At 31.2% G+C, this 25,968-nt stretch overlaps 4 protein-coding genes across 4 annotated transcripts; 2 read left to right on the forward strand and 2 right to left on the reverse strand.

Moving 5' to 3' along the window:
* Nucleotides 1–898: 898 nt before the first annotated feature.
* On the forward strand, nt 899–5,110 carry LOC137923160 (putative leucine-rich repeat-containing protein DDB_G0290503). The gene is made up of 3 exons (XM_068766312.1): nt 899–1,082; nt 1,180–1,302; nt 3,074–5,110. Exons 2-3 carry the CDS (start codon nt 1,184–1,186, stop codon nt 4,659–4,661), a joined length of 1,707 nt encoding a protein of 568 aa, XP_068622413.1. The 5' UTR covers nt 899–1,082; nt 1,180–1,183; the 3' UTR covers nt 4,662–5,110.
* Nucleotides 5,111–5,150: 40 nt separating this feature from the next.
* Nucleotides 5,151–14,888, reverse strand: LOC137923346 (ubiquitin-like protein 7). The gene is made up of 8 exons (XM_068766573.1): nt 14,527–14,888; nt 12,617–12,831; nt 11,741–11,972; nt 10,453–10,580; nt 9,656–9,803; nt 7,073–7,180; nt 5,954–6,061; nt 5,151–5,276 (listed from the first exon to the last, which is right to left on the reverse strand). Exons 1-8 carry the CDS (start codon nt 14,684–14,686, stop codon nt 5,221–5,223), a joined length of 1,155 nt encoding a protein of 384 aa, XP_068622674.1. The 5' UTR covers nt 14,687–14,888; the 3' UTR covers nt 5,151–5,220.
* A 771-nt stretch (nt 14,889–15,659) lies between these two features.
* Nucleotides 15,660–21,713, forward strand: Smg5 (Smg5 nonsense mediated mRNA decay factor). The gene is made up of 4 exons (XM_068766563.1): nt 15,660–15,932; nt 16,108–18,325; nt 20,124–20,322; nt 20,888–21,713. Exons 1-4 carry the CDS (start codon nt 15,859–15,861, stop codon nt 21,337–21,339), a joined length of 2,943 nt encoding a protein of 980 aa, XP_068622664.1. The 5' UTR covers nt 15,660–15,858; the 3' UTR covers nt 21,340–21,713.
* A 550-nt stretch (nt 21,714–22,263) lies between these two features.
* Nucleotides 22,264–25,750, reverse strand: LOC137923159 (protein AF-9-like). Its single transcript, XM_068766311.1, has 3 exons — nt 25,599–25,750; nt 25,286–25,475; nt 22,264–25,033 (listed from the first exon to the last, which is right to left on the reverse strand). Exons 2-3 carry the CDS (start codon nt 25,467–25,469, stop codon nt 22,959–22,961), a joined length of 2,259 nt encoding a protein of 752 aa, XP_068622412.1. The 5' UTR covers nt 25,470–25,475; nt 25,599–25,750; the 3' UTR covers nt 22,264–22,958.
* Nucleotides 25,751–25,968: the final 218 nt, after the last annotated feature.

A 25,968-nucleotide genomic window follows, 5' to 3' on the forward strand; every position in this document is an offset into this window, starting at 1 on the left:
TCTGATGAGACGGAAGTAGAAGAAGAATCTCGATTTTCCTGCCGTGGTAGGGCGTGAAAATCTTGCGAGCAAAGTCCCTTTGTTTCCCGCCCAAGGCGTTACATATCCCAATATTTCCGTTGTCCGAACCCATAGGTTAAACCCGTACAGTACTATTGGCACGGCCACCAAGATGTAAAAGGTCCAAAATCATAGTGTCGCCATAAGGATTTTATTTCCAGGTTTTATCTGTTAAGAAAACCAAATTCGCATTGGAGAATTCGATACTCAACTGTTATAATACGGTTAAGCTTCGTTGTTTTTGATTACTGATAAAATAATGATATTCTCCTAGGAATTTTGAATTTCTTATACTAAAATACCGGAAAGTCTTTAATACGATAATTTAAAATATAGTGTAGCTGCCATTTGAACTTTCATATTTTATTGGCTGCTTGCTAACGCGGTCCCGACCGGCGCAGTGTATTCGTCTTGTTGACTGACAACAGACTGAGCAACAGTTGAAGTGCATTAAGGACAATAACTAACGCGCCATGCGACTGTTGGGATCCCACAAAATCTGAAGGTTCAAGTAGCAGCTACAGTATAGTAAAGACCATCGTGTGATATTGCAAATCCATGTGGGAGGTCTTCGCACATCAATGAACGTCAGCCCAATTACCACTATATTACCTTTATTTAAGAGTAAGTATTCATCGTAAAAATATTGCGGACAGCAAACAAATACTATTCTAAGTATAGTAAAATATTACGAATATCTTATGCACATTAAGAACGAGACATTAATTATTTTAGCAATAAATAATTTATCATACACCTTATAGAGATTCTACGATAATAAGCATACGAAATCTTGAGGTTATCTGTGGTATTAGTGATTGGTTGTTCATCAAGGTCATATGGAAAAAAAATAAAAACAAAATAATCGCGTATGTAGAAACATGACATATGTCGTTGTACGAAAACTAAACCAAAAATAAATACAAGACATTTCGTTTTCTTTATAGTTTTACCAAGATAAATTCTAGTGTTAATTTATCGTATTATTTTAAATATAAAAAGTTCTTCTGGAGCGCTACTGTGTATGTTATTAAAAATCGATGAAAACATTGATTTATTTAATTGCGTGATATAATAGTGGACACTTATTTCTTATTTCCATATTTTATTTCATTACAGCAAAATGAGCGATATTGTAACAGATCATAGCGATTCTGATTCTGGTGATAGTTGGACTATTTTGGAGCCTACCTCTGAATACACTGAAAATGTGCTGGAATTTCCTAAAGATCCAAATGAAAGGTAAACAAAATTAATAAAAAACAATTCAACTTATATTATTTCCGCTATACTTAAATTCAAACTATTATGTTCTATAAAGTTACATTATAAGGCTACGAAAATATTACCGCAATTCTTGTTAGATTAATTTAAGATCAATCGTGTAACAATGCATTCTTCCATTAACTGTAATTAAAAATAAAAGTCTATCAACCTGTATAAACGCAGGAATATACACGTAGAAGGTCTTTTTTTATAACTATTTTTGTTTTTAAATTGATGTTCATAAGTTTCAAGAACTTTTAAACTGTTCTTATAATATTTTAAAAATCAATGTAATATAAGTTACTGACTGTTGAACTTTTTTTTCTATGAAATAAAATAATAGTCAAGTGCATATTCATATTTAAGAATTATTTAGATGTATCTTTCATACTTAGACGGTGTAATGTAAAACACAGCCTTTTTTATCAATGCAGTTAGTTTCACTTCAAAGCTTTTTCACATAATCTTTATTTCTTGTGAATTAATATTATCATACCAATAATGAATATGATACAGTATAGTAAAATTAAATTAGTAAAACCATCTATTTCACAACTTTTTTTATTAAATTCTGCTTCTGTTTGTCCAAGTGTGTTAAAGCAAGCCAGTCCAGTTAAGCTGATCTAAGTTGGTTCTAGGGTAAAGAAAAAAAAAAAAAGTTATTTTGGCTTTAGTTAAAATATCATTAAAGTAATTAGATGTTAAATAAGTGAGTTGTTAGTCTGTAGAACCCCAACATTGAAATAAGTTCCACATCAAGGTGTCTGTACCAAGTCTGATTAAAGCTAGAAATAGCTAAAGCTGATTTGCGTTAAATATCTGCGGCTGCTGGCTCACATGGCTGCTAGAGACTTAAGATTTTGGAGTAGATATCACAGACTGGAAAGTGTAGCTTAGGATGTCCACCCACAAAATGGATAGAAGATGACAAATTCAAAATCTGCTCTATGTATAAGATAAGGATAGAGGGACACATATTTTTAGGCGGGCAGACAGGCTTATAAAGGTTGGAAAATGCTGGGTAAAGGCCACTGCCACCTGCTCTTATTAGGAATTGCCTGGGGAGGTTCAGCTGAGTTTCTATGGCTGAAATGCTTGTGATGTTGACTTAAAATCAAAAAGAGAATCACCTTCCTAGGTATGCTTTAAGATTTGAAAATATTTGCTATGTATGTGCAACCAGAGCAGTGGTGGCCCAGCGGGAAGGACTGACACTTGCAATTGTAGGTCACAGGTTCAATTCCAAGGATCAATCTTAAATAATTTACCAACAATTTTCTAAATAATGGGCAGCATTAGTGTTACAATTAATATACAATTTGTATTTAGATTCATTTTTACTGCACAAGTTGAATTGTAATTTTAACATGGAAAGCAGTTTTGAGAAACATTGGGAATGTCCAAATGACTAATAATAAAAAAATTGTACACTGAAATAGATTCTGTGGTTTTTTAAATTTATATATGCTATTAATAATCTTTGGTGTTGCCTTCATCACTTCTTGGAATAATATTTAAAAAATTATAGATTAAGGCAAATAGGCACTAGGTTATTCTATTTTAAATTATAATGTTTAAATTATTTGGAACATGAGTCCTATTTTAATGTGATGAAAAAAGAAGTAAAAAAGATTTATGTATTATAATTTGAAGAATGTTTTTGAATTTTCCAGTAATATCTATAACAAATGTGCAGATTTACAAACCAGAATATTAAATATTTATAAAAGAGGTATTCTTTTTCCAGACTTCACAATGTATGTAATGAAAATGATGAAGATACTGACGGTATATCCATAATAAGTGACAGTGAACATGAGAGCCCTACTCCTTGCAAGCACACACTTGGGACTTTATTAACAGAAGACAAAATAATGTTAGAAGACCAGAAAGATACACATAGTCCACGACCTACACTTCAGATTACAAACTGTGATGACACTATGAACTTTAACACAGCCATAAGGGCTGATAATGATTTTTTAACAGAAGGCAATGGAAAACTTAAAACTTATGTTCATAGAAGAAATAAAAGACTAAGTACTGTACTTAATATAATAATGCTTGGAAGTGTTATCACAGCTGCAGGTGTGGCAATAGGCCACATGTGGGGAGCCAAAAATGATTGTAACATGCATCATACACCTTCTGTAAATAAAATTTTATCCAACTTATATAAACTGCAAGAGGAAAATGCATATTTAAGAAATAAACTGAAAGAGCTGACATTGATGAGTAATTTGCAATTGCGACACCATAAAATGCTCGCACAAAAACAAGCTTGCAAAAAAGTCTTTGAAGAACCTTTGAACAGTAAAATTACAGGCAAAGTAACAAAATGCATTGATAACAAAAATATTGAATATGATAAACTTTTGGAAAGCCATCTGGAGGAACCTTTGTTTGAAAAAGAGTTTGTAAGTGAGATAAATAAACTAAAAAATATATATCAACAAAATAAAAGTTGGTTGGATCAAGAAATTGCTAAAAGACTTAAAAGTGAGGATCAGCACATAAAAAGCATGAAAAACATGGAGATAGCTGCAGAAGCAAAAACAATTTATGCAGAGGAAAAGTCTTTAACACCAGAAATTCCAAAATTACCTCAAAATGATTTAAATGATGATTTTGATTTGCAACAAATTACCTTCTCTAAGTTTTCAGGTATGAATGAAAAAGACTTGCAATTGAATAAGAAAATATCATATGCAGATTCCCTTAAATCTGAATTAAAAACCAAAAACACACAAAAACGAGAAATTGATAAAAAGCAGATAAATGAGTACAGTGAACATATTAAAAAAAAGGTGAAAAAAAGTAATGCGCCTAATATACATGGTGTAGTAAGTGAAGAAGAAATTAAAAAGGATGACAGATATCATTGTAACAAATGTAAATATAATAATAAAAAGAGTGATAAGTGGCGCAAGAAGCAAAAGAGACGAGACAAATATGAACAGCTTGATATAAAGAACCGGATCAAAGATTATGATTCCTTTGAAGTGTCGCAACAAAATGAGGATATTGAAAGAGCTAATAAAGATAATAGAGAAAGTAATAAACATGATATTTTAAAAGGGAATGTAACTAAAAGTAAACAAAAGAATGACAGTAGCAGTGGAAATGGTGATAAAGGCAACTGGTTTGAAAGGAGGGCAACACTACGGAATGAATACCGAAACAAACTTGAACAAGAATTGTTCGGTGAAAAAAGTATTAACAACTCCGGTTGGTATTTTCGTCGCATGAAGCGGCGTGAGCAATGCCGAGCCAAGACAAATAACAGCACCCACAAAAAACCTAAGTTAAATATGAATTTTAAAATGAAATATTAAATTACAATTTCATACTGCTTTGTTTATAGCAAATTAATAAGTATGACCAAAAAATTCAATTATTAATATTGACAAGGTTTTTAAAACTTTTAAAATTTTGTTAAACACTATTGTATCATAGACATAATATACTTCTTTTAATTATAACTATTTCTCTTTTTGTGCAATAAATGTTATTTACTTTATAATATAAACTAAATGTTAATGATTTCGTTTTTTGACTACAAACAAAATTGCAATGCAAATTATTTTTAATATTACCCTGGTGCTAAATTTAAACCTTATCTATATAACTTAATTTTTATTTCAACATTAATTCTCCTCTATATATATTAGACATTTTAATAAAAGAATATTTGATTATTATAATATTTAATTTCCATTTCACAGTATATTATGTACACTTGCCTTTGTGGAAGCTAACAATGAGTGATATAATAGGTAAATACTAATGTTTTCTAAATTGTTAAGTAATAAAATAGATGAAAGTGCACAACTTGTTTTTATTCAACGGGTCTAAAATAAATTAACAATGTGTAATTAAAACATTGTCATCTTCTTAATCATCACCAATGGCCCCACTGAATACCAAATTTATAGCTGCATTCACGTCACCTGAAGCAAAAATATTTGGAAGTGTTAAATCTTTATTCAATGTAATACCACTTTTAACCTTTTTTGACAATTCTGTTTTAGTGTTTCACAAAAAAAGTTCCAAGCATTTTTATTGTAAACATACTAAAAACAAAGAAATATGCCTTCAATTAGAAGTGCTTAATAAATTTCTTGGATTTATAAGGAAAAAAAATATTAAGTGTGTGTGCTAAGGGTTACTGCACAGGGAATTACGACATAGAAGATAGCACTTGGGAATGCGCTCAGATCAAGGATATTTTAATGTTTATTAAATTATGTAATTTTATAAACATATATTTTTTACATGGTCCCACTAGGGTATTAACACCATTATAGTCTAGGCTTTACTTATCATGTTTATTCTTCAAGTTGTTCATTTATTTGTACTTTTTTGTATACCATTGTCAATAAATAGAAGAAAAAAAGATACAATTAATATGGTACAAAGAGCTTATTGCTTGAGTCAATTTCTACTATACAACTTTTGGACAGAAGATGAAGGAGAGACTAGTTTAAAGTGTATGTACATACAAATATACATTACTATACACAAATACATACAAGAATACTTATGTATTCATACACACACACACGTGTGTGTGTGTGTTTATAATGCATTTACATAAATAATTAAATTGCAAGATTCTTAAACTTACCTGAGCATATAACTAACGCGCGAACATTAAGAGCATCATTTGTTAAGCCCATTTCATGCATATGAGATAACTGAGTTGTATAGTTCTCCCTTTGATTCTGTGATGATGCTAAAAAAAAAAACAAATTGTTAAACAGATATTTAAATTCTAGGCACAAAAGTCACAGTAAATTGGGACTGATACTTGTTGCTGATTTTATTACTGATTGTGTACATCGTCATCATGTCAGCCGATAGATGCCTGCTGCATGGCATAGAAGTAAAAAAGACGCGTCGGTCTACCGGGTGGGGGCCCGCGCCATGTCTACTGGCCTTTTTTGCCCTAATGTTGGTGGGGATCATAACATTCGTACTGTACACAGTACTTTGTAAAGGAATTAGTAAATTGAAAAGAAAATTACAAATGGTTTTCAACATCTAGCCTAAAATGATGGAAAGTTGTTACCAAACAACAGTAACTTGTTAAAATTGAAAATGATACAAATGTTTTGATTTTTTATATTTAACCCCAGTGTTCATTCACAAATGGTAATTTACTTAGAAAATTTCATCTGTTACAAATTTAAATTGGCACCTCTAATTATTGTCCTGTGTTTGATATTTAAGTTAATGAAAAGGTGAAATATATCAATGACTTTTTTATACAGAAACAGGTAGCCATTACTTAGTTTTCTATATCTGGAAACATGCAGGTGAGAGTGAGAAAACTCCTAAATTTCAGACTCATTTTCAATGTGCGCAAAATGTTTATTGTTTCTGTTTACCTGTGAAAACTGTCTGTTTAACTGAGAATTAAATTATTGTGTAATAAACGAGTTAGTAAAAAAAAGGAAAATTGCTACTCGCATACCTTTTAAAGTTTTCGTGTGTAAATGAGTTTTTATTCTTTGCAATTGTCGACTGATCACTATTATCTGTCCCTTTTATTTGCTTACAAAAGAGCACTATATTTACTCTTAACCCTCTCTTTTAACTATATTATTATTAATTCAGTCCGACAAATACGCTATAGAAAGAGCGACAGGGATTTGCTTTCATACAATGAAAACTATTAAGTTTTTTTTTTCTGTGAGGTGTTCTAAAAATTAAAATGTTTCTTTGGAGGATTCTTTTAACTTACTGGCATAGGGTACTTCCGAAGTGTTTGTATAATTCTCACTAGCCCTGTTAATGGCTGCAGTCAGTGCTTCATCAAACATTTCTGCTGTTATCAGCGAGCGACTCGTACCTAAACATGGAAACAATAAAATACAATTATTATATTAAATATCTCATTACTAAATGTGTTCCACCGATATTATTCTTTATAATTATGAACCTAGCTTTCAGCGACAATAAGAGGTACTTTAATTATTTTTTATTTTCATACTAGACAGTCACAAGACCTGAAAAATTACTTCAGTAATGCTAGCATACTATTGTTTGGAAGAGAAAGGGTTATTAGGAAAACATGTGCATATGCATACTTTAGTATACACATACTTTAATATGTCCCTAGTAAATATACTAATCTGTTGGAATTCTTAAGTAATGGATGATTTTCAAAAAGGAAAACTAAAATTCAACAAACAGCCATAATTGTTAAGTGGTTTCACTATAGATCCCTTTATCATTAGGAAAACACTTTGCATTCACTTTCCATTTGATATAATGCAGAAACAATGTAGTAACAACAATAGTGAACAGAAATGTAAAATTCAATTTTACATCGTTTTTCTTCTGTGCTAATTCACAATCAGTGTACTGACTTATAAGCGGACAGTTTGTGTAGCGTATGTCAACATGGAGATGATACTATACTATCATTGGTGCTAATGAAAAGCAGTTTGCCGAACTTCTGCAAAGAGTAAATGCCGAGTACAGACTTAGAATAAATGGTTGCAAAGCTAACATTTGTGGAACAAGTTGGAATATTAAAGAAAACATATGAACTGAAAGACCTCAAATCAGTAGATCAATTTGTTAACCTCTATTCACTTCACTGTAGACTGTGATGCTCAAGTAACGTGGAGAACGCAAACGGCTAAAGTGTCAATAAATCTTTGAGGAATCATTGAACTAGTATATATATTAATTTTGCCAAATTAACGTCTATTATGAAAGTAGTATGTAAACATATCAAAAGCAGTTTCAGAGATTCCTATGTAACACAGTTTTTCTAGAAGCTTTTTGTATTTTACTGTGTCAAAAGATTTTTTTAAATCAATGAATACACTTAATGCCATATGTTCTTTTTGTCAATTTCAGTGTCTATTTAAGTAATTAATTCAATAATAATTCTACAAGTAGATTTGGGGAGAAAATCGTATTGCAACATTTACTTAGGCGAAAATATAAAATTCGTTCCAATATTTTTGAGACCACGACCGATATTGGGCGTTAATAATTGGGATCAGATCTGCTTCCAAATTTGTAGATAGGGCAAACTTTAACTACTTTTAATGTGTCGGGAAATGGTCCACATGATTGATAAACAATTATTTATACAGTTGGTTTATGTATTAACAAATAAGTTACGAATATTTAATGGGTACTAATTCCATCCAAGCCTGTGCTTGTCTTATTATGTAGATTAGTGTTTTTCAAACAGGGGACCACGACCCAACGGGGGGAGGGGAAGATTGATTGTTGACGGGGGCAATTCGAATTGTGCATGGTATCAATTGTTTTAGTTTTATTTTATATGATAAGATGGTTTTGCAAGTTAGTAATGTACTAAAATTTTTATATGGTATATGTTTGGTATTTGCCTTGCTAGTTCAGCACAAATTGGTGAGAATCTTATTAAACATATTGCAACTGGTGCTCTCCTGATAATTCCTTAATATGATCTTAAGTACAGGATATCATTACTATTTTAACCTTATTTAATGTAATGCTCTTTATTATACTCCTCAATTTTTGGACACTTATAAAGAAATTCTTTACAAAATGTAGTAATAATTTTTCTTCAACATTATTGAAGTCTTTTTATATTATTTTATTATTTGGTTGGTTTTTCTGTTGCTGCCAACAGTAATTTAATAATTAATTAAGTCAATTACAGATTTATTTATCCCGTTCTTTTGGTTTGGGACTTAATATTTTAGCTTCTTCTGTTTTATTTTTTGCCACTTGAACCGAGATAAATCTTTGCAAAGTCAAAGTCGTGATTGTTATTGATATATTCAGCATGTATTTCTACACAATTTTTTTAAAGCTGAGATAATAATAGTGTTTTATTAATTGTTTGTGGTGTTAAATCAGCCAATTTCCAAAAAGAATGTTTATAATCCGATAGTGAGGATTCCATTAAGGATATCTCTCTTCATATTGCGACTGATCGATATAAAAGACAATTTAGCAACGGCACTCTTTGCACGTCTTGAGTACTGCACTTGTCTCTGTTTATCAAAAATTATTATAATTAGTTGGGACAACTTTTAACATGTCTGTATCTAACAAGCTCCGGCTCAGTCTCCCAATTCGCAAGTTGCTGAAAACAGAGCTTATTTCTATATTTAAGGTACACTTCATCTCTGTTTTCATATGTAGGCATGTTAGCTTACGCCACCTCGACGGTGGTACCAAAAATACCTGAGTTTATCGAAATTAGGTAGTGTGTTTTCTTCAAAATAAACTGGAACACAAACTACTTTTTTGAGAGTAATTTACTTTGTTTAATAATAAAACAATCCGATAATAACTATAAAGTCAAATGTACCTGAGCCACCAGATGTGTTAGATTCAGTAGCATTTGCACTCCTGGTCACACCTCGGTTATCAGCTGCTTCTAAGAGTCTGATCAAAGTTTCATGACTTTCTTGTGTGCCCCCTGGGTTGCTTGGGGAAAATACTGCTTCTGTTGCAGCCTGTAACAATTGTCACATTTTTAATCACAGGAGACCTTCATAAAATAATTTCGCTCTAAAGGCGAAAGATGGGATCTAAGAGATCGTGACACATGGTTAAATGCGTCAATGCAAATCATAAATATCTCAAAATATTTAAGAAACCCTAGGACAACTGAACAATAATGAAATATTAATTTATTTTTTACTGATATTTATACATTTATTCAGATCTCATTATTTTTAAAAAATAGAAATAAAATCCTATGTTTATCTATTTATCTACTATATTCAGGGGAAAGCAGAGGGGTCTATTTTTGGTGACATCATTTTTGTAGAGGGTGCCCCCAAACGTTTAATGTGTAAATTTCAAGTGAATATGATATGAACAGCCCCTAAATGCTTTATCCATCAAATTTATACGTTCTCAAGGGGGGCAGTCAGTAATCAGTAGCTATTAATGGAGGCGGTACCAGTTTTAACGGAAAATATGGCGTTATAAAACCTTTTTTTGGATGTGAAAAAAAATTATTTTATGAAGCTGTCTAAAAGTATTTATCTTAATATTAAGGTATAAATACACTAAAGCATTAACTAATTCATATCGAATATGTCTGCCTGTTCATTATTGATTTTTGTTTAAATCAGCATAATTACAAAATGTATTTACTTGTAAAGCTGCAGCGAGATGCTCTTGAGTAATAGCATTCCTTTCACCACCCTCCTCATTTTCCTCTTCCTCAACTTCTTCTTCTTCCGAAAGAGCCTCAAGTGAATATGCAAAGCCTGAAGTTAATGCTGAAACAATTATGGTATTAATTATAAAAATGATATACCAAATATTGTAATTTTGGTGTTCTTCATAGAAGTAATGCACCATCTTTTCGGCAGTCAGGCAATCCTAAGTCACTTTCCATTCCTTTTGGTCGCAATTTGCTATAAAAATAACTTATTTTTGTTTCGCGCTTGTCGTAGATCAAATTAATTGGTTGATGAATTGTGATTTGAGATTTTTAGTGTCAAGCTATGTGCATTAAAGCATAAATATATGAATGATTTCTTTGGTTCTCTGATCAAAAGAAAATATTTATTACATGAATTATATTTGTATGTATATATACATATTTTGTAAGAGTTTGTTATATATGGTGTAAAGCTAGTTGAATAACTTTATTCTATGTGATCCTTTTGTATGTCCACACTATAACCATGTTAAAGAAGGAAACTTGTGAAGACCCCTTGTTGTTTATGTTGCCATCATATAACAAATATTTAAGTTACTTACGGTTAAAACGGTTATTGTAATCACGACAAAAACTATTAATAATATAATGTAACTATAAATTTTTAACAGAAACTATTTGTTGAAAACCTGAAAGCCCCAGCAGCTACCTGTTTTTTGCACTATGTACTGTATCCACTGCCACTTTTGCATGCTAATCCACTGAACGGGTTACTTTTGTACATCAATATATCTTGCCGTTCCTGGTTCAGAAAATAGACCCAACTATATATGCTGGGTTTGCTGCACTAATTGGGAGATCTAATCATTCAACTGCCTTCTAATTCAAATGTTGAATTAATAACATACACATACAGTACATAAGGTAACACAAGCACAAGTGTAAGTACGAAGAACAGAGTCAGTAATGCAAGAAGGAAAAAGATGAAGATGTGAAAGAATAAGCACAGGAATAAATGCAAGAAATAGCGAAAGTTAACGTTACAATTCGTGGAGCAGTGCGACATGCAATCTATTGATCGACTGGTGGCCAGCGAGCAAACGCTCGCGCACCACATGGCCGATCCAGTTATTCGTGCGAGAGCTTCTTGGCGGCGGACGATACGATCTTACGACCGCTCAACGATTTAATTCGCGTAAGTATTAATTTAATTTTTAATTACTATATTTTAAACCTTTTCATGTTTTTGTTTACAGGGACGCCAAATATACATACCATTTTCATTAGAAGCGAGTAGAGTATTACGAGATCGCACTAATCTAGTGAGGCGTCTCAAGGCAACCGGTAAGTCGGGGTGGGCGTCAGCACCGCGTCTCATTGTCTCCACATTAGCACCCAAGGCTGCAAGAAGCTCCACTTCGTGCAAAATTGACAATGCGACACAATCCTCGCTAAATGACGGTAACTGGTCAATAACTTCTGATAATGTGGTATCATCGTTTAAAAGCTAAAAAAAACAAGGAACTTTTTATCCAGACATTAAATATCTCATATCAATATATTTTAATCTCTATTTATATTTTAGTACACCAAAAGGGAACCAGCCTGACACTGAGAATTCTTTGATGGAATTACTACTAGATTCACTTACACAGAATGATTAGTTATCAGTATAAAAGCTTTTAAGGGCTGAATATACAGCTAATTATTCAGCAAAAATTTTTAAATTGTTTAGTTAGTAAAGTTTAAGTATATAAAGTCTAAGACTGTAATGCGTTGTCTTAACTCTTTGTATAATGCCTAATAACTTCTCTCTACTGTTGTGTATATAATTTATTATTTTTTTTTGCACTTTTACTATATTATTATGATATTATTTATTATCTCTGAAATCATAGACTTTTGGATAGGGTGTACCATCAATCAATAGTGAATGAACTACACATTTACATCTATAACCAATCAACATATATGTTTTTAAATATATATTTACCTGAAGTAGATGTGTTACTTATAATGCATCTACATATAAAAAATTAGAGGAAAACAATACAAGAGTGATTACAAACTAAAGATTTATGTGTAGGTAATGTCTGAAAATAATTCTTTTAGTATGTTAAGTATTTAAAGTGGCCTCAATAACTTCTTTACCTGCATTGCTCGGGTCCAACCAGGTGCATTTGGTGTGCATCCAAGTGTTCTCAAGGAAGTATTAAGATGCTGCAATTCTGCATCAGTGAACGAAGGAGTGGGTGGAACTTTCTCCGGAAGCTTTTTCTTTACAACATGTACCATTTCTCCATTTTTCACGCCACTATCTTGGAGAGTAGCATTGTCCCGTAAAATTTTGCCATGGTGTATTGCTTCTGTAAGATACAATCAATAATAATTATTAATTTTAAAATAAAATTTGTTTCCTAAATTACTTATTACTGGCAAACAGTTACTAATAAAAAAAGCTCTTTATTATGTATGTACCATAAATATGCTGCGAATACAGAAACCGAGAATATGGAATATTAATTACATTCCTAGATGACAAAACAAATACTTATTACAATAAAATAATTGAAGTTTTTGAACAATTTAATTAATTATCCTAAGCCTTAAACAATGGTTTGAAGAATTTTGTAATGATGCTATTGTTTGTCAGTTTTTAAAAGTTCCTTCAATTCAGACACACATTAGCAATTTCAGACAGCCGTTACATTAGCAATTTGTCACCTAATAATGAAACTTCATTCTGTAGTTTGATCAATGTTCATAAAGAAATTGCATAGTTATTTGCCATCTTAAACCCTCACTAATATTGTTCAAATTTAATAACATTTCCAGTGCTTGTTGAAGCCTCTTCTTCAATGGGCTGTGAATTTATCATTTTCACATTTTTTTTTATTAGTCCATTTGATAACATTTACAAAGGATATTGGATTGAACACCCCATTGGAATCCTTTTATTATTATGTATGTACTTATTAGTTTAGCAAATAAAGAAATTTTTAGCTGTAGTTATAAAAATTGGGTTGCTTTTTTAATCTGTGAATAGTGAAAATGCAAATAAGAAGAATAGGTAGCCATTAGAACCATAACATTCTAGAGTGGAATAGAGAACACAGATCAGCAAGCACTTGGTGAAGGAAAAACAACCTTGATGAAGTTATATGCTGAAGGCAATACAAAAGGCCCATTAATCAGTAGATATTCTATGGTTAAAATAATGAATGATGATCATGAAACATTGCTTGTATGAAACATAAATAATCACAAAAACACTTTTATCTGCAATGAAAATATATTTAATGAGTGTTATAGGTACATTTCATTTAAAATTTGACATGATCTAATTTATAGTAGTGAACTATTAAAGTTAAAACTTATATATCAAATAATTCTTAACCCAAGGGCTGGTAAACTTAAATGAAAAAAAATAATGTTTATACTAATAATAATAAATTTGATATTAACTTTTAAAGCATGTTAAAAAACTTAAACCTTTTTTACACCTATTTTGATGAGTCAGGTTTTCTATATTTCCGATAGTAAATATTTACTGCAAATGTATGTTTAATAAGACATCTACTGCTAAACACTGCCTTCACTATAGATGCATTCCACAGCAGCTTGCTTCAAGCTTTTTCCTACAACTTTAACAAGGTCTACTTGTTGACCAAAGTCTCATGATGCACTTGCCAGTTCATATCCTCTACTCCAGAACTCACACAGCTCTTCTCTCTGCACAGCGCAGGACTGCTCACTGCTACTACTGCTAAGTCTCCAAAGTAAGTTTCCTAGCCTATCAATAACATTTATTTATATAAAATGCGGCACAAGAGTAACATGTAGCCCATGCCTTAGCTGGCAGATGTCCTATTCAAGATTTTCAGATAAATCAACCTGTGTTTATTACGTTGGGTTATTTCATTAACCATCTTATTGTTTTTACTTTAAATTATCTTATTGTTTACTTTAAAAAGTCCATTTTGTAAGTTTAAGCGTGTTATTCCTTTTTTAAATGTGATGAATAAATTTAGAATGTATTTTATGAATAAGTACATACATACCTAGGGTAGAAGATGGTTCATTTGTTTTTTTTTCTGCCTCCGTTTTTAAATTGATCACTGTTTTATCGAGGGTAAAGTTTTCGAGTTTGTACCGTTCTATTGGACCAGGCTTTATTTTTACGCCCAAAAGTACAAACGGTTGGTTTTCTGACGGCTCCATTGTTTTATTAACTTTAGACTACGAACGTTCCAATATAAAAATAGTAAGATAAATCAAGAATCTATAGAAACAAGTACATTAATGTTTACATAATAAAAATCTTATCATGCACTAAATATGATTTTTTAATAAAATTAATAACAAAACTATATTCCATGCACACAACTATTACCGACACAACAATATCATGACATGACATAAATGTATCAATTCAATACGTTTCTCTGTGATGATCAATAACAGTAGTGATGTAAAATGTTCGTAAAGGATAAGATTGTGGTGGATAGCATTATTATTTAAATTTAAGCTAATAAATTAATTAATTTTAAAAAGTTTTGCAGCCAAATTTAATTTTTGTACATTCATCATGAAGTAGTAAAAATTATCAATTATTTATTTTAAACCAATAATGTCAATATCCAAAACTGACAAGATTTTTAATTTAAAAAGATACAAATTTCTTAAAGCTTTTACGTATCTATTCTAATCTGTACTTAAAAATATCGCTATTTTTCACAATTTTGATGATTTATCAAATTTGATAATAAGGAATTAAACATACATTCAATAGTGCTACATGAACCCAACCAGTGTATAAAATGATGAAATTTTTCAAATTATATACTATTGATTCAGATCATTGTCAAAATATTTTATTGTTGTGCGGTTAAAGAACCAAAAATGAATATGGCCACTATAATAATTTTTTTTTAATTAATGTAATGCAATAAGTAACTATTAATGTATCAGAAAAAAATCAAACTTTAATTCAATTTATTTTATTAAGTGGCTATGTGAACTTATCTTTAAATTTATTTCTTGCTATTAAGTATAAGCATTTGTTAATTTTGCTTATAAAAATGCAGTTAAAACAGTTGTTAACTCTGTTCATCGAATATGATGTAGATTAAATATTATCTTTTAAACAACTGATGTTAGGTTGACACTGCGCATTAACCGTAACGAACAAACATCACACTTTTTAAGCTGTTGCCGTTCAGGTAAGAGAGTAATAAAAAGAAAAGTTACATACGGGAATGTAATAATCTATGTGCCAAATCATATAATGGTGAAATGATTTATCTATTTAATAATGTTGACATTTTAAACTCTATAGAAGTGTTTTCCAAATCAACATCTTGACAGTCTAGTTGTGCTAAAATGACTTGAAAATGAAGAACGGATGTAATGAGCATCTGGAGGCTAAAGTTGCCGAACGGAACGATCGCACAAAAAAAGTTTATCGGTGAGTATTTGTAATGTTAATTCTATGAAGAGACTCGCTTAATTATTTCTGTGCTTTAAATATTCTCTTCACCACAATTGTTTTAAATGGCCATCGAGGCATGTAAATTACTAGTGTCATACATCTAATTTCAACTTTAAGCAATATCATCATATAAATGTTCATGTTTTTGCAGTTATGTGACTGACGTATCGAGAAGAATCGGAGAAACGACTGTCGCATGCGTCAATATTTCCGACCTATTTACAACTAATGTTGAGGTACAGAGACAAAAACTTCGTGAAAATTGTGAAAAGCTACTCTTTCTAGATCCCTTGAATTATGGAAAAAAATCTCTGGAGCTACTTTGGCGGAAAGTTTACTATGAGACGGTGTGTACTGCCAAAAAGTTACGAGAAACTAATAATGAATATGATGGTTACTTGTTTTCCCATATTATGAGTGGTATAGGACATTTTCATCACATCATATCCAGAATAGAGTGTGAAATAAACGTAAGGGTTAAGGAGTTGGACTACATGCCATCTGATGTAGATGATGAAAATGAAGTTGTAGAAGAAAAATTTAATGAAGATGAGCTACAATTTGCTAAAGCAGCAATATTTAGTTGTTTAATTTATCTGGGTGATCTTTGTCGTTATCAAGCGGAAATCTTTAATTCATTTGAACCTTCAATAGCCACTCGCTACTACCTACAAGCGGCTCAGATAGATTTGTGCTCAGGCATGCCATACAATCAGTTGGGTAATCTATTCCTGGACAAAAATTACAATTTGGATTCGGTATGTTATTATATTCATTGCTTAGGCTCTGTCAGTCCTTTTGAAGGTGCAATAGGTAATCTGACAAAGATATTTGAAAAAAATAATCAATTTCTTGAAACTATCAATAATTCAGAGACATGCACTCAAACTGAGCATATACAAAAAACAATTGCAGAATTTCTTGCTTTAACTGAAATATGGTATCTTGGTAAAGAAGATACCAATGTGTCTAAACTATGTGGCAACATAGCACAAAAATTAAAAATTGGAATGGATTTTAATATCAACCCTCTACCAGATATCAATAAAAATTATGTTGAATATTCACAGGCTATGGAGGAAGAACAAATTAATCCATCTTTCATTAATTCTAATATGATACATAATATTGTGGAAATATGTCTTTTCACAAATGCTAAACTGGTAGATGTGGATGAGCCAAAAGCTTTTGCTTGTAAAGCATTTACGTTGGCATTTTTATCTCAACTACTTCAAAAACTTCACAAGCATTTAGAATCACTTGGATTAAAAAGCCCTGCTTATCAGTACAGACCAAAACTACCATTGAGGCAATCTGCGGAAGAAAGCCATTTTGCAGATATTGAGGCATTGAAAACAGAAAGTTCTGTAATTCTAAATGGAAATAAAAATGAAAATATAAGTTGTGAAACATATGTACACAATGAAGTATCTGATGATGAAGAAGTAAAACCAATTAATGGTGATAATAAGAGCAACAAGAAAACATTAACAAAACGTAGGAGGAGACGACGGATTCTTTCTTCTGAGAGTTCTGACATGAGTGATGCAGACACTGAAAGTAGTGAAGTAGAAACGGATAAATCTGTCTCAGGGGAAGAATTATCTGATTCTACTTATGCATCAGATGATGAATCTAAGAGTGAAGGTTCAATGAATGAAGATACAGACAGTGAAGATGTTCCGGTAAATGGAAATGCTGACAATGAGACACAAATAAAAGCTAATGAGGACTTACAGCTTCCTGGACAAAAAGCAATGCTTATACCTGAGCCAAAAATCAATAATTCTATGTGTAATTCAGAAAGTAAATTAGATATGGATGGTTTACAAAATTTCTTATCTGGTGATAATTTTTTATCAAGTATCAAATTATTGCAGGATTGGGTACTAACAGAGAAAGACCTTATAGTTTCTTGTGGGGAGAGTGGAGAGTCACTTTTTCAATGTGTAGTTGATTTATTAAACATTTTTATTTACTATTTCAATTCGAAAACTCAAGACAAAGTACCCAAAGATGAATGTAAGATTTTGGATTATGCTAAAATTATGGTGAAAAAATTGAAACTTGAATACAAAACCATCCCATTGCCTGAAGATATTAACTTGCGTGGCACTAACATATGTAAATTTGACAAAGATGCAGCAGAGTGGCAATTACTGGAGAAATACAAACCATCTGTTTATGAAGAAAATATAATCAGAATGCTCAATTTTATTGATTTTGGGTATCAGATTGCCAAGATAGTACCTAGGATTAGATTTAATCGAACTCTAAAGATATTCTATTTGAAAAAGCTTCTACCTCATAAAATTGGTACTAAACTTAATCACAAAAAGAGCAGAGAATGGCATAATTCCAAAAAATCAGTAAGTTATAATAATTTATTTTATTGCTTTATTTTAATAATTTTAGTCAATAACATAATAGGCTAAGACCTGCATTTTGGTATGAATGTATCATAATTTTTGCATGTTATTGTTAAACATATGTCAACTCCTGACATGTGGACATGGTAGGTAGGCAGACTAAGGTATCTAATATCATAAATATCTTCTTCATCTTATCAATCGCTCCCTTCCATGTGATTAGCACTTCTAAAAATGTTGAATATTTACACAGTACTGAAAAAGATTAACTTTGTCTACAATTTGTTCAAAATTACATTCACATTTTTTTGTAAAATATAACACATTAAGTATAGAAAATCTTTGTCATCTAGTAACTTTTTTTAACATTCAAAACAAAAAATGAATGGCCAAACAAGTAAACTGAATAACAAATCTTCACCAACAAAAACATATTTTACTCAGTTTCTTAAGTTTTTAATATTTTATTAATAATTTTTGCCCTTAATACCTATTTTACTAATTTCCATTATATATTATGATGAAGCCTAGTAAGTATTTATCACCTTAATATATTTATGACCCAAATTCATGTCAGTCATTATGTATGTCTTATTAACAGATTGATAAATTGTTTTGAGCTTCGAGATTATCTAGGTTGTTGACATAAAGTGACAAAGGCCTTAATATCAAACTTTACACTGCTCATTATTGTATTTACCTGTATTGTTTGCAATTTTGAGTGTTTTAACTACTTTGGAGTATCACATTTTATTGATCATGTTCAATTTATTAAAAACTCACTACTGACTCTTTAATATTTCACAAAACGCTATGGTTACTTTAGATCTTATTGAATAAAATGTGCTACGCAAAAGCTATTATAATAGAAATTAATGTCACAATCTATTAATAACAGATTGTATATACTATATGTATATAATCGCTTTGAATAACACTTAAATGAGAATGAGTAAAAACGCTATTATATATTAATAAAAATCGTGTAGTGAAATGCGGTACAAATGTAAAATGAGAGAATTTTTGAGTAAAAGAGAGGGTTATACCAGGTAAAATGATTTTTTAATATTTATTTAATACATATATAATGTATTTTTATTTATGTATTAAATAAATATAATACCTGTAAAAAAATATTTAATGCCTTTTTGTTTTTTAAATACGTGCTCATTTGGATTTAACAAAAAATTAAAAATTTTAAATATGGATCGGACTGTCCGGGAATATGGCTACCCTAGTATGTACCTAAAGTCCGTACGAGCTTAAAGAAGCAGTGGATTATCATTGTCTGGGCTATACGTTGAACTGTTCACCTTCGTACCAAACTGCTAATTTGGTACGTTTTATTGGTTAGAGTGCGTAGAACATTAACTGTATAGATAATAAATTACCATTTTGCTAAAGTTGTATATTCTTACGATATAAGTAGTCAACGTATATTTATGCCGATGAACCCGGAAGGGTCTCGCGTGGGGACCACAAGGTCTACAAGGTGGATTGCGGAATTTTTTTTTTTGTAAAAAAGTGAGAAACGAGGTGATGGATGAAAGGCATCGGAAAAGAGGGAAAATGGAATGAAATGGCAAGACAGATGAAATGTAGAATGTAAAAAAAGAATGAAAGATCTTAAGATGCATGGAAGAAGAGCGCAAAAACAAAAATCTAAGTGATGAAATTATTAAAAAGAAATAAAAGTCTCTAACCCATAAATAAAACTGTGGACATAGTTAAAGACATGGGAAATCAGTCTATCGACTGAAACGACGATATTTATAACGGCGCTTGTTAATATTTCCAGCCGGAATCTCGAGAGGGTGGGTTACTTCGTCGCTTAGGACGACTGTGGCTGGTTTCTCAAGTAAAGGAATTGGAACGAACTGGTCACACACCAGCACCTTCCTTGCTGGCTCTTGACACTGCTGCGCTGTACAAACATTTAAAGAGAGTGAAACAGCTACTACGGACAAGAAATTTCATCTTCTTAGTTCCAAGTGTTGGTAAGTATTTTTCACTTCTTATTTAATTTTGTATAGCTCTTTAGAGTGACATACCCAAACATTTTTTTGCGAATTTTTATTTTTAATCGCGTCTAGAGTATCAGACTCCTCAGTATTACTATGACATTTGTACATACACAAAAGTTATTAAAACATCAAGCAAGCTGGCATTGAATAAATTGGCTTTACATGTTTCAATAAAGAAAAGTCTTACTAAGTTATAAAGAACATATTTATCTTTTATTAATTTTTATTCAATAATTTACACATTTCTATCTTGTACGAAAATTAGTAAAAGTTATTTAACAATGTAACCATTTTTATCAAAAGAATACATTATTTACGAATTTTTTACCCTTTTTAACAATTTTTATAGTTATTCATATAATTATATAATTTTATAGTTATATAGTATTCACCAACTCAAGTTTAAAGATGCACATCAAAATTTTCCATTTTAAAATTTCAACTTGTGACAAAGTGAAAAAAAAAGTTTTTATTCATCTCAATTGATAAATAATATCGATGAGTTAATAAATATATTAACAATTATCTCCTGTTACAGTTTTACAAGAACTTGACGAGTTGAAACGGGAATGTAGTTCCGCAAGAGACGCAATACGCTGGCTTGAAATCCAACTTAAAAGTGGATCCAGATTTCTTAAAACGCAGCGGCCTGGGCAATCAAAACCTTTGCCGTTAATAAAATACCCACGCAAAGCGCCACCGCATGTACATAACTTCATCCAAATACTAGAATTCTGTAATCACTTTATAGAGGAAGAAAAACAAAATCAAGGTGGAGGTAACGGAGATTCGGATAATATGGGCCAGGGAAAAGCAGCTTCTTTATTGATATTGCTTGTTGGGAATGAATTGGGCAATAATGAAGAACAGTTTAAGGAATTTAGTACTACGGGCGCTGCTCAGTCGACGGGTATTTCCGTAGAGTACATCGGCGATTTTTACGCAAAATGGCGCCAAAATGTCATTCATAAGAGCGGGAAAAAAAGATGAAAGAGTTGCATTGTCTCTTCGGTCTCGATTGCAATGAGGAAGACGGACGGCGTCGCACTGGTGACTATGTCAACGGATTACGATTGATAAAGGATTAACACGCGCGGACATCGGCGTTGGGCGTTTCAACAACAATCATCGAAATATTCGCTTATAAGATTGGGTTTATTTTGTTGGGTTGTTGGTTGTGTCCTTTCTAGAAGTGTCTTTATTTTCGATAAGCTTCTTATATACAGTAATATATTATTGGGAATCTTTATTTCATTACTTATTATAAAAAACTATGTGAAAGGGTCATAATCACATTTTCATTTATTGTTATTGTTTCATGCGCATATTAATTCATTATTCATCATTTTCTTTGTGTTTTTTAATAAAGAAATCTGATCTTTTGTGTTTTGTTTTATTTATAGGTCTATTTTTTTGAAAAATTTAAACCTTTCATGTTCCAAAATGGAATCGATATCGAAATAAATATTCAACTTGATATGTTCTTATAGCAAAATAATGTATTCTTCTTCTATATCTATCAATTATAATAAATAAATCAACATAGTACCTACATCCACAGAGAACAGATGACGTTAAAGTTGTCCGAGGGTACTGGATACAGGCTGCTTCTACAAGTTCTAAGGAAAAAAAATGGGGGATGCCTATGTCCAGCAGTGGACAGCTCAAAACTGAAATAATATCAATACCGATTTTTACAATTTCATGTTAAATTTGAAAAGATATTTGAAAACAATATTACCAAAAAACATAGTACAATATTATAAATCTTTGATAATGTGATAGTAAAAGTAAAAAAGGCTAAAACAAAATAAAAATGTAGATAATATACACTCAATTTATTTTTTTAAATGATATACTTAAAATAAGGATAAATTAAAATAATAAGTTACATAACAAACATAAATTTACAAGGATCGTATGACCAAATACGAAAGGAAGCTTTAAAAAATTAGTTTATTTAAAATTATTATTGTTAAATCACGATTCTTTATAAATACCAAGCTATTTCATTGTGATGTTTCATATTATGATAAAATTAGACACCAATCTTAAAATATATTAAAACAACATAAGTAAAATTAAAAGAATAAGATTAAAATAAATACTCTTGTTGTGGTTTTGTGTTATTTTTCCTATTATCATATTAACGCGAAATGCAACAACCTCAACACATAACCATAGCCTCTCATAGTCCATCGACTCAGGAGGTCAATTAAAAACTCTCGAGTACTATAACTTAAATTATAATCAATACAATAATGTACAAAATATACAATAAGTTTTAACAATCTTTCAACAGTCTTATAACTTTATGCCTATAGTATTGCACTTAAAAACTCCAGTGATGAGTAATGTGAACTAATTACTATTCATAGTAAATGTATATGAGATTATTCTTAACATTAATAAATCTTGTGCTTGCTTGTTACATCCCAGAGAAGTAATGAAACGGGCAAGCATTTTGCGCTGTAACAAATAATGTTACAAATTTATATGCTCAACTCTCACCATTACCAAACATATTTCTATTATCTCTGTACAAATGCCTTATGTTACGCTATCTATGAAAGCATTATTTACAATAACTATAGTTTCGAATTTCTGGACTAGCATCCCACTAATTGTATGAGTTGCTGCACAGTTGAACGGTCAAGTAAGCACAGGTCAAAGTCAAATGTCTGTGTTGTCACTTCATATCTTCCTGTCTCAGCTATAAGGTTCACAACTCTTTCTAAATCTTCATTGTTCTTAATCATCATGATACGTTGTTGCAAGCCACGCAATTGCACCATATAGTCAGGTGACAAATCACCAGGCTCTGCATCTTCACCTAGACTACTGGAGACCCCATTGTCTTGGACTTTAGTTTCCACTGTCATTGAGCCACTGCTCTCTCCTCTCTCAGTCTCATTGTTAGCAGTTCCCAAATCAATAGATTTTGCTATCTTTCTGTTTTCCATTTCTTCTTCCTCTGCTGCTTTTCGTTTCCGACGCTTCTCTTCGCGTTTAGATGACCTGTCTTTGTGTTTCTTTGATTTCTCTTTTTGTTGCACTGGTTGAGCCTCAATTATGGGCTCTAACTCAGGCTCTATTTCTGGCTCAGGTTCTGGTTCAGGCTCTGGCTCTGGTTCAGGAGATGGCTCATGTTTCATTACTGGGGAAGGATTTTCAATCTTTTCCTTAACATCTTCTTCATCAGCTATCAAAGATACTTCAGAATCAGAATGACTGCTATTAACCTCTTCTGTACTTATATGTGAGGCTTTTATAAGACCACTCTTAGAACTACATTGAGATGCTGTGTCTATAGATATTGGTGATGCCGGTTCAGGTATTGCACGTTCTTTAGAGAGATTTGGGGTAACTCTATTCTCAATAATTTCAGGTTTTTCTTGTGGTGGTTCTTTTACTTTTTCAAGTTTACCCTTCCTTTCTTTACTTGATTCTTTGTGCTTTTCCTTTGACACATCTCTTTTCTTATCTTTCTTCTTGTGTTTATGCTTTCTCTCAGAGTCTCCTTTTTCTTTTGATTTACGATTATCAACATGTTCCTCATTTTCTGGAGGAGGTGTTTTTCTGAGATTTTCTATTGAAAACTTATTTACTACTTTTTCGGATTTTTGTTGCTTATCCCTAGAATGAGAAATATCTTTTGTTTGTTCCTTCTCTTTAAGAACTTCTTTTGCCTTTGGCATCTCTTTAAATATTTCTTTAAGTGGTTCCTTAGGTGATTCTTTTAATTTGTGGCCCTCCTTTTTGTGCTCCTTTTTTTCTTTTCTTTCTTTATCCCGATCATGGCTCTTTTTTTCTTTTTTCTTTTTTTCCTTCCCTTCTTTCTCTCCTTTAATTTCCATTGTCCTTGTGTCCACTTCAACTTTTGGTTTTTTAGATTCAAAATTTTCTAGCACATGTTTTGACTTGTATTCTTCTTTTATGCTGGATGCACTATTAGATCGTTGTGTTGGGCTCGTTGGCCTTCTTGAAGGACTCAAACAGCGCTTTTTAACTATTTCAGGGGAAGGAACTCTTTCATTTGGTCTCTTACTTGGCTTTTCTTTGGATCTTTCAGATTCCTTGTGAATTTTTACTTTATCTACTCTTGGTTTTTCCTTATCTTCTTTTCCTTTAACTTTATCTGCTTTCAACTCTTTGTGTTCATGCTTTGACTTTTTATCGGAACTGGATCTTTCTTTTTCTTTTTTTTCTGATTTAACTGTGGGTGCAGTTTTTTCAACTTTTTTTGGATCTGGAGAAACTTTGGGTGGTTTTTGTATTGGGGGACCAAACAAGTTTTCGAAACTGCTAGTTCTATGTGGTATTTCTTCTTTGTACTCTTTTGTCTTAGGTTTTTTAACATTTTCTGAAGAAAGTTTGGGTTTACTAACAAGTTGTTGTTTTTCTTCTGTAAATGAGTCCCTGCTACGATTTTCTTGATCAGGGTTTGTATAAAATGCATTGTTGCTAATAGCTATACCTCCTCCTTTCAATAACTTCTTTTTAAAATCATCATTTGGATTATGAAAAATATATCTATCTTTAAGAAAACCACTTTGTTGTAAAGTAAAATCATAAGAAAACTTGATCTTTTTGGGTTCATCTTTATTTTTCAAGTATATTTCAATAGGAAAAATAAAACCTGCATAACCAGACTCGCTAATAGAAAACGGCGGTTCCTTAACAACTGAAAAAAAGAAGTAGTGATTAATTTCAAATAGCAAATAATAAAATTTATCCTGTTAATGTTTTCATAAAGAAATGAAAATAATAAAATTGCTTTTGAAACTTTTAAATTACGTAACCATATACAGCAACAACGTTGAAAATATTAGGGTTATTGCATTCAAAAAGTAAACAAGTTGAAATGATTATTTTGTAAAAAAAGTATAGGGCTTAAAATTAATATATTAGATATGAAACACAGCAAACAAATTACCTCTTCTCGGTTTAGGAAACGTTTCATGCAGATGAAAAACTACTTTGTCTACAAAATGACTTATATCTGCGCCTTCTTGGCCGCGCACAAATACTTCCCAGTCGTGAGTAAATCCTTCTGGGGTCTTTTTGGATTTTAGCGAAGCTTTGTGTCCTATTTCAAAATACACTTTAATCGTAGACATCTTCTCCTGTAATATTAAACATTAATTTTTTGAAAACAAAAGCTGACATTAATTATTTAAAAAATAAAACTAATAAACTATGTACGCAATGTTTAATTGGTAAAAATATTATTTATCAGTGATACTCACTACGTTATATTAATTTCTGTACAAACAATACATTAAAATAACACTTATATACAGTTTAATTATGCGCTGTTTACGAAAATATCACTATGAAAGAAAATAATCTTTTAGCGCCCTTGTTATTTTTGTCCGCCATATTTAGTTTTTCATTTAGTATCGACAGTCAAGATATGAACATTCCGTTTCGAATAGTATATGTACTGTGTTGACAAAAATAGTGTTAGGTTTCAAAAGTTTACACCTCACAGATCAAAATGTTTTAATTTACACAGTAAATCCAAATGATATTAAACAATTGTTTTTCGCACTCTTTTTATATTGCAGCATATGATGAGTCGTTATTACAAATTAATCATTAACATTTTTATTGTGT

The sequence above is a fragment of the Battus philenor genome, unplaced genomic scaffold, assembly GCF_028537555.1.
Source record: "Battus philenor isolate CCGP_79_NKW_IND1 unplaced genomic scaffold, ilBatPhil1.0.hap1 SCAF_21, whole genome shotgun sequence".
NCBI classification, from domain to species: domain Eukaryota; kingdom Metazoa; phylum Arthropoda; class Insecta; order Lepidoptera; family Papilionidae; genus Battus; species Battus philenor.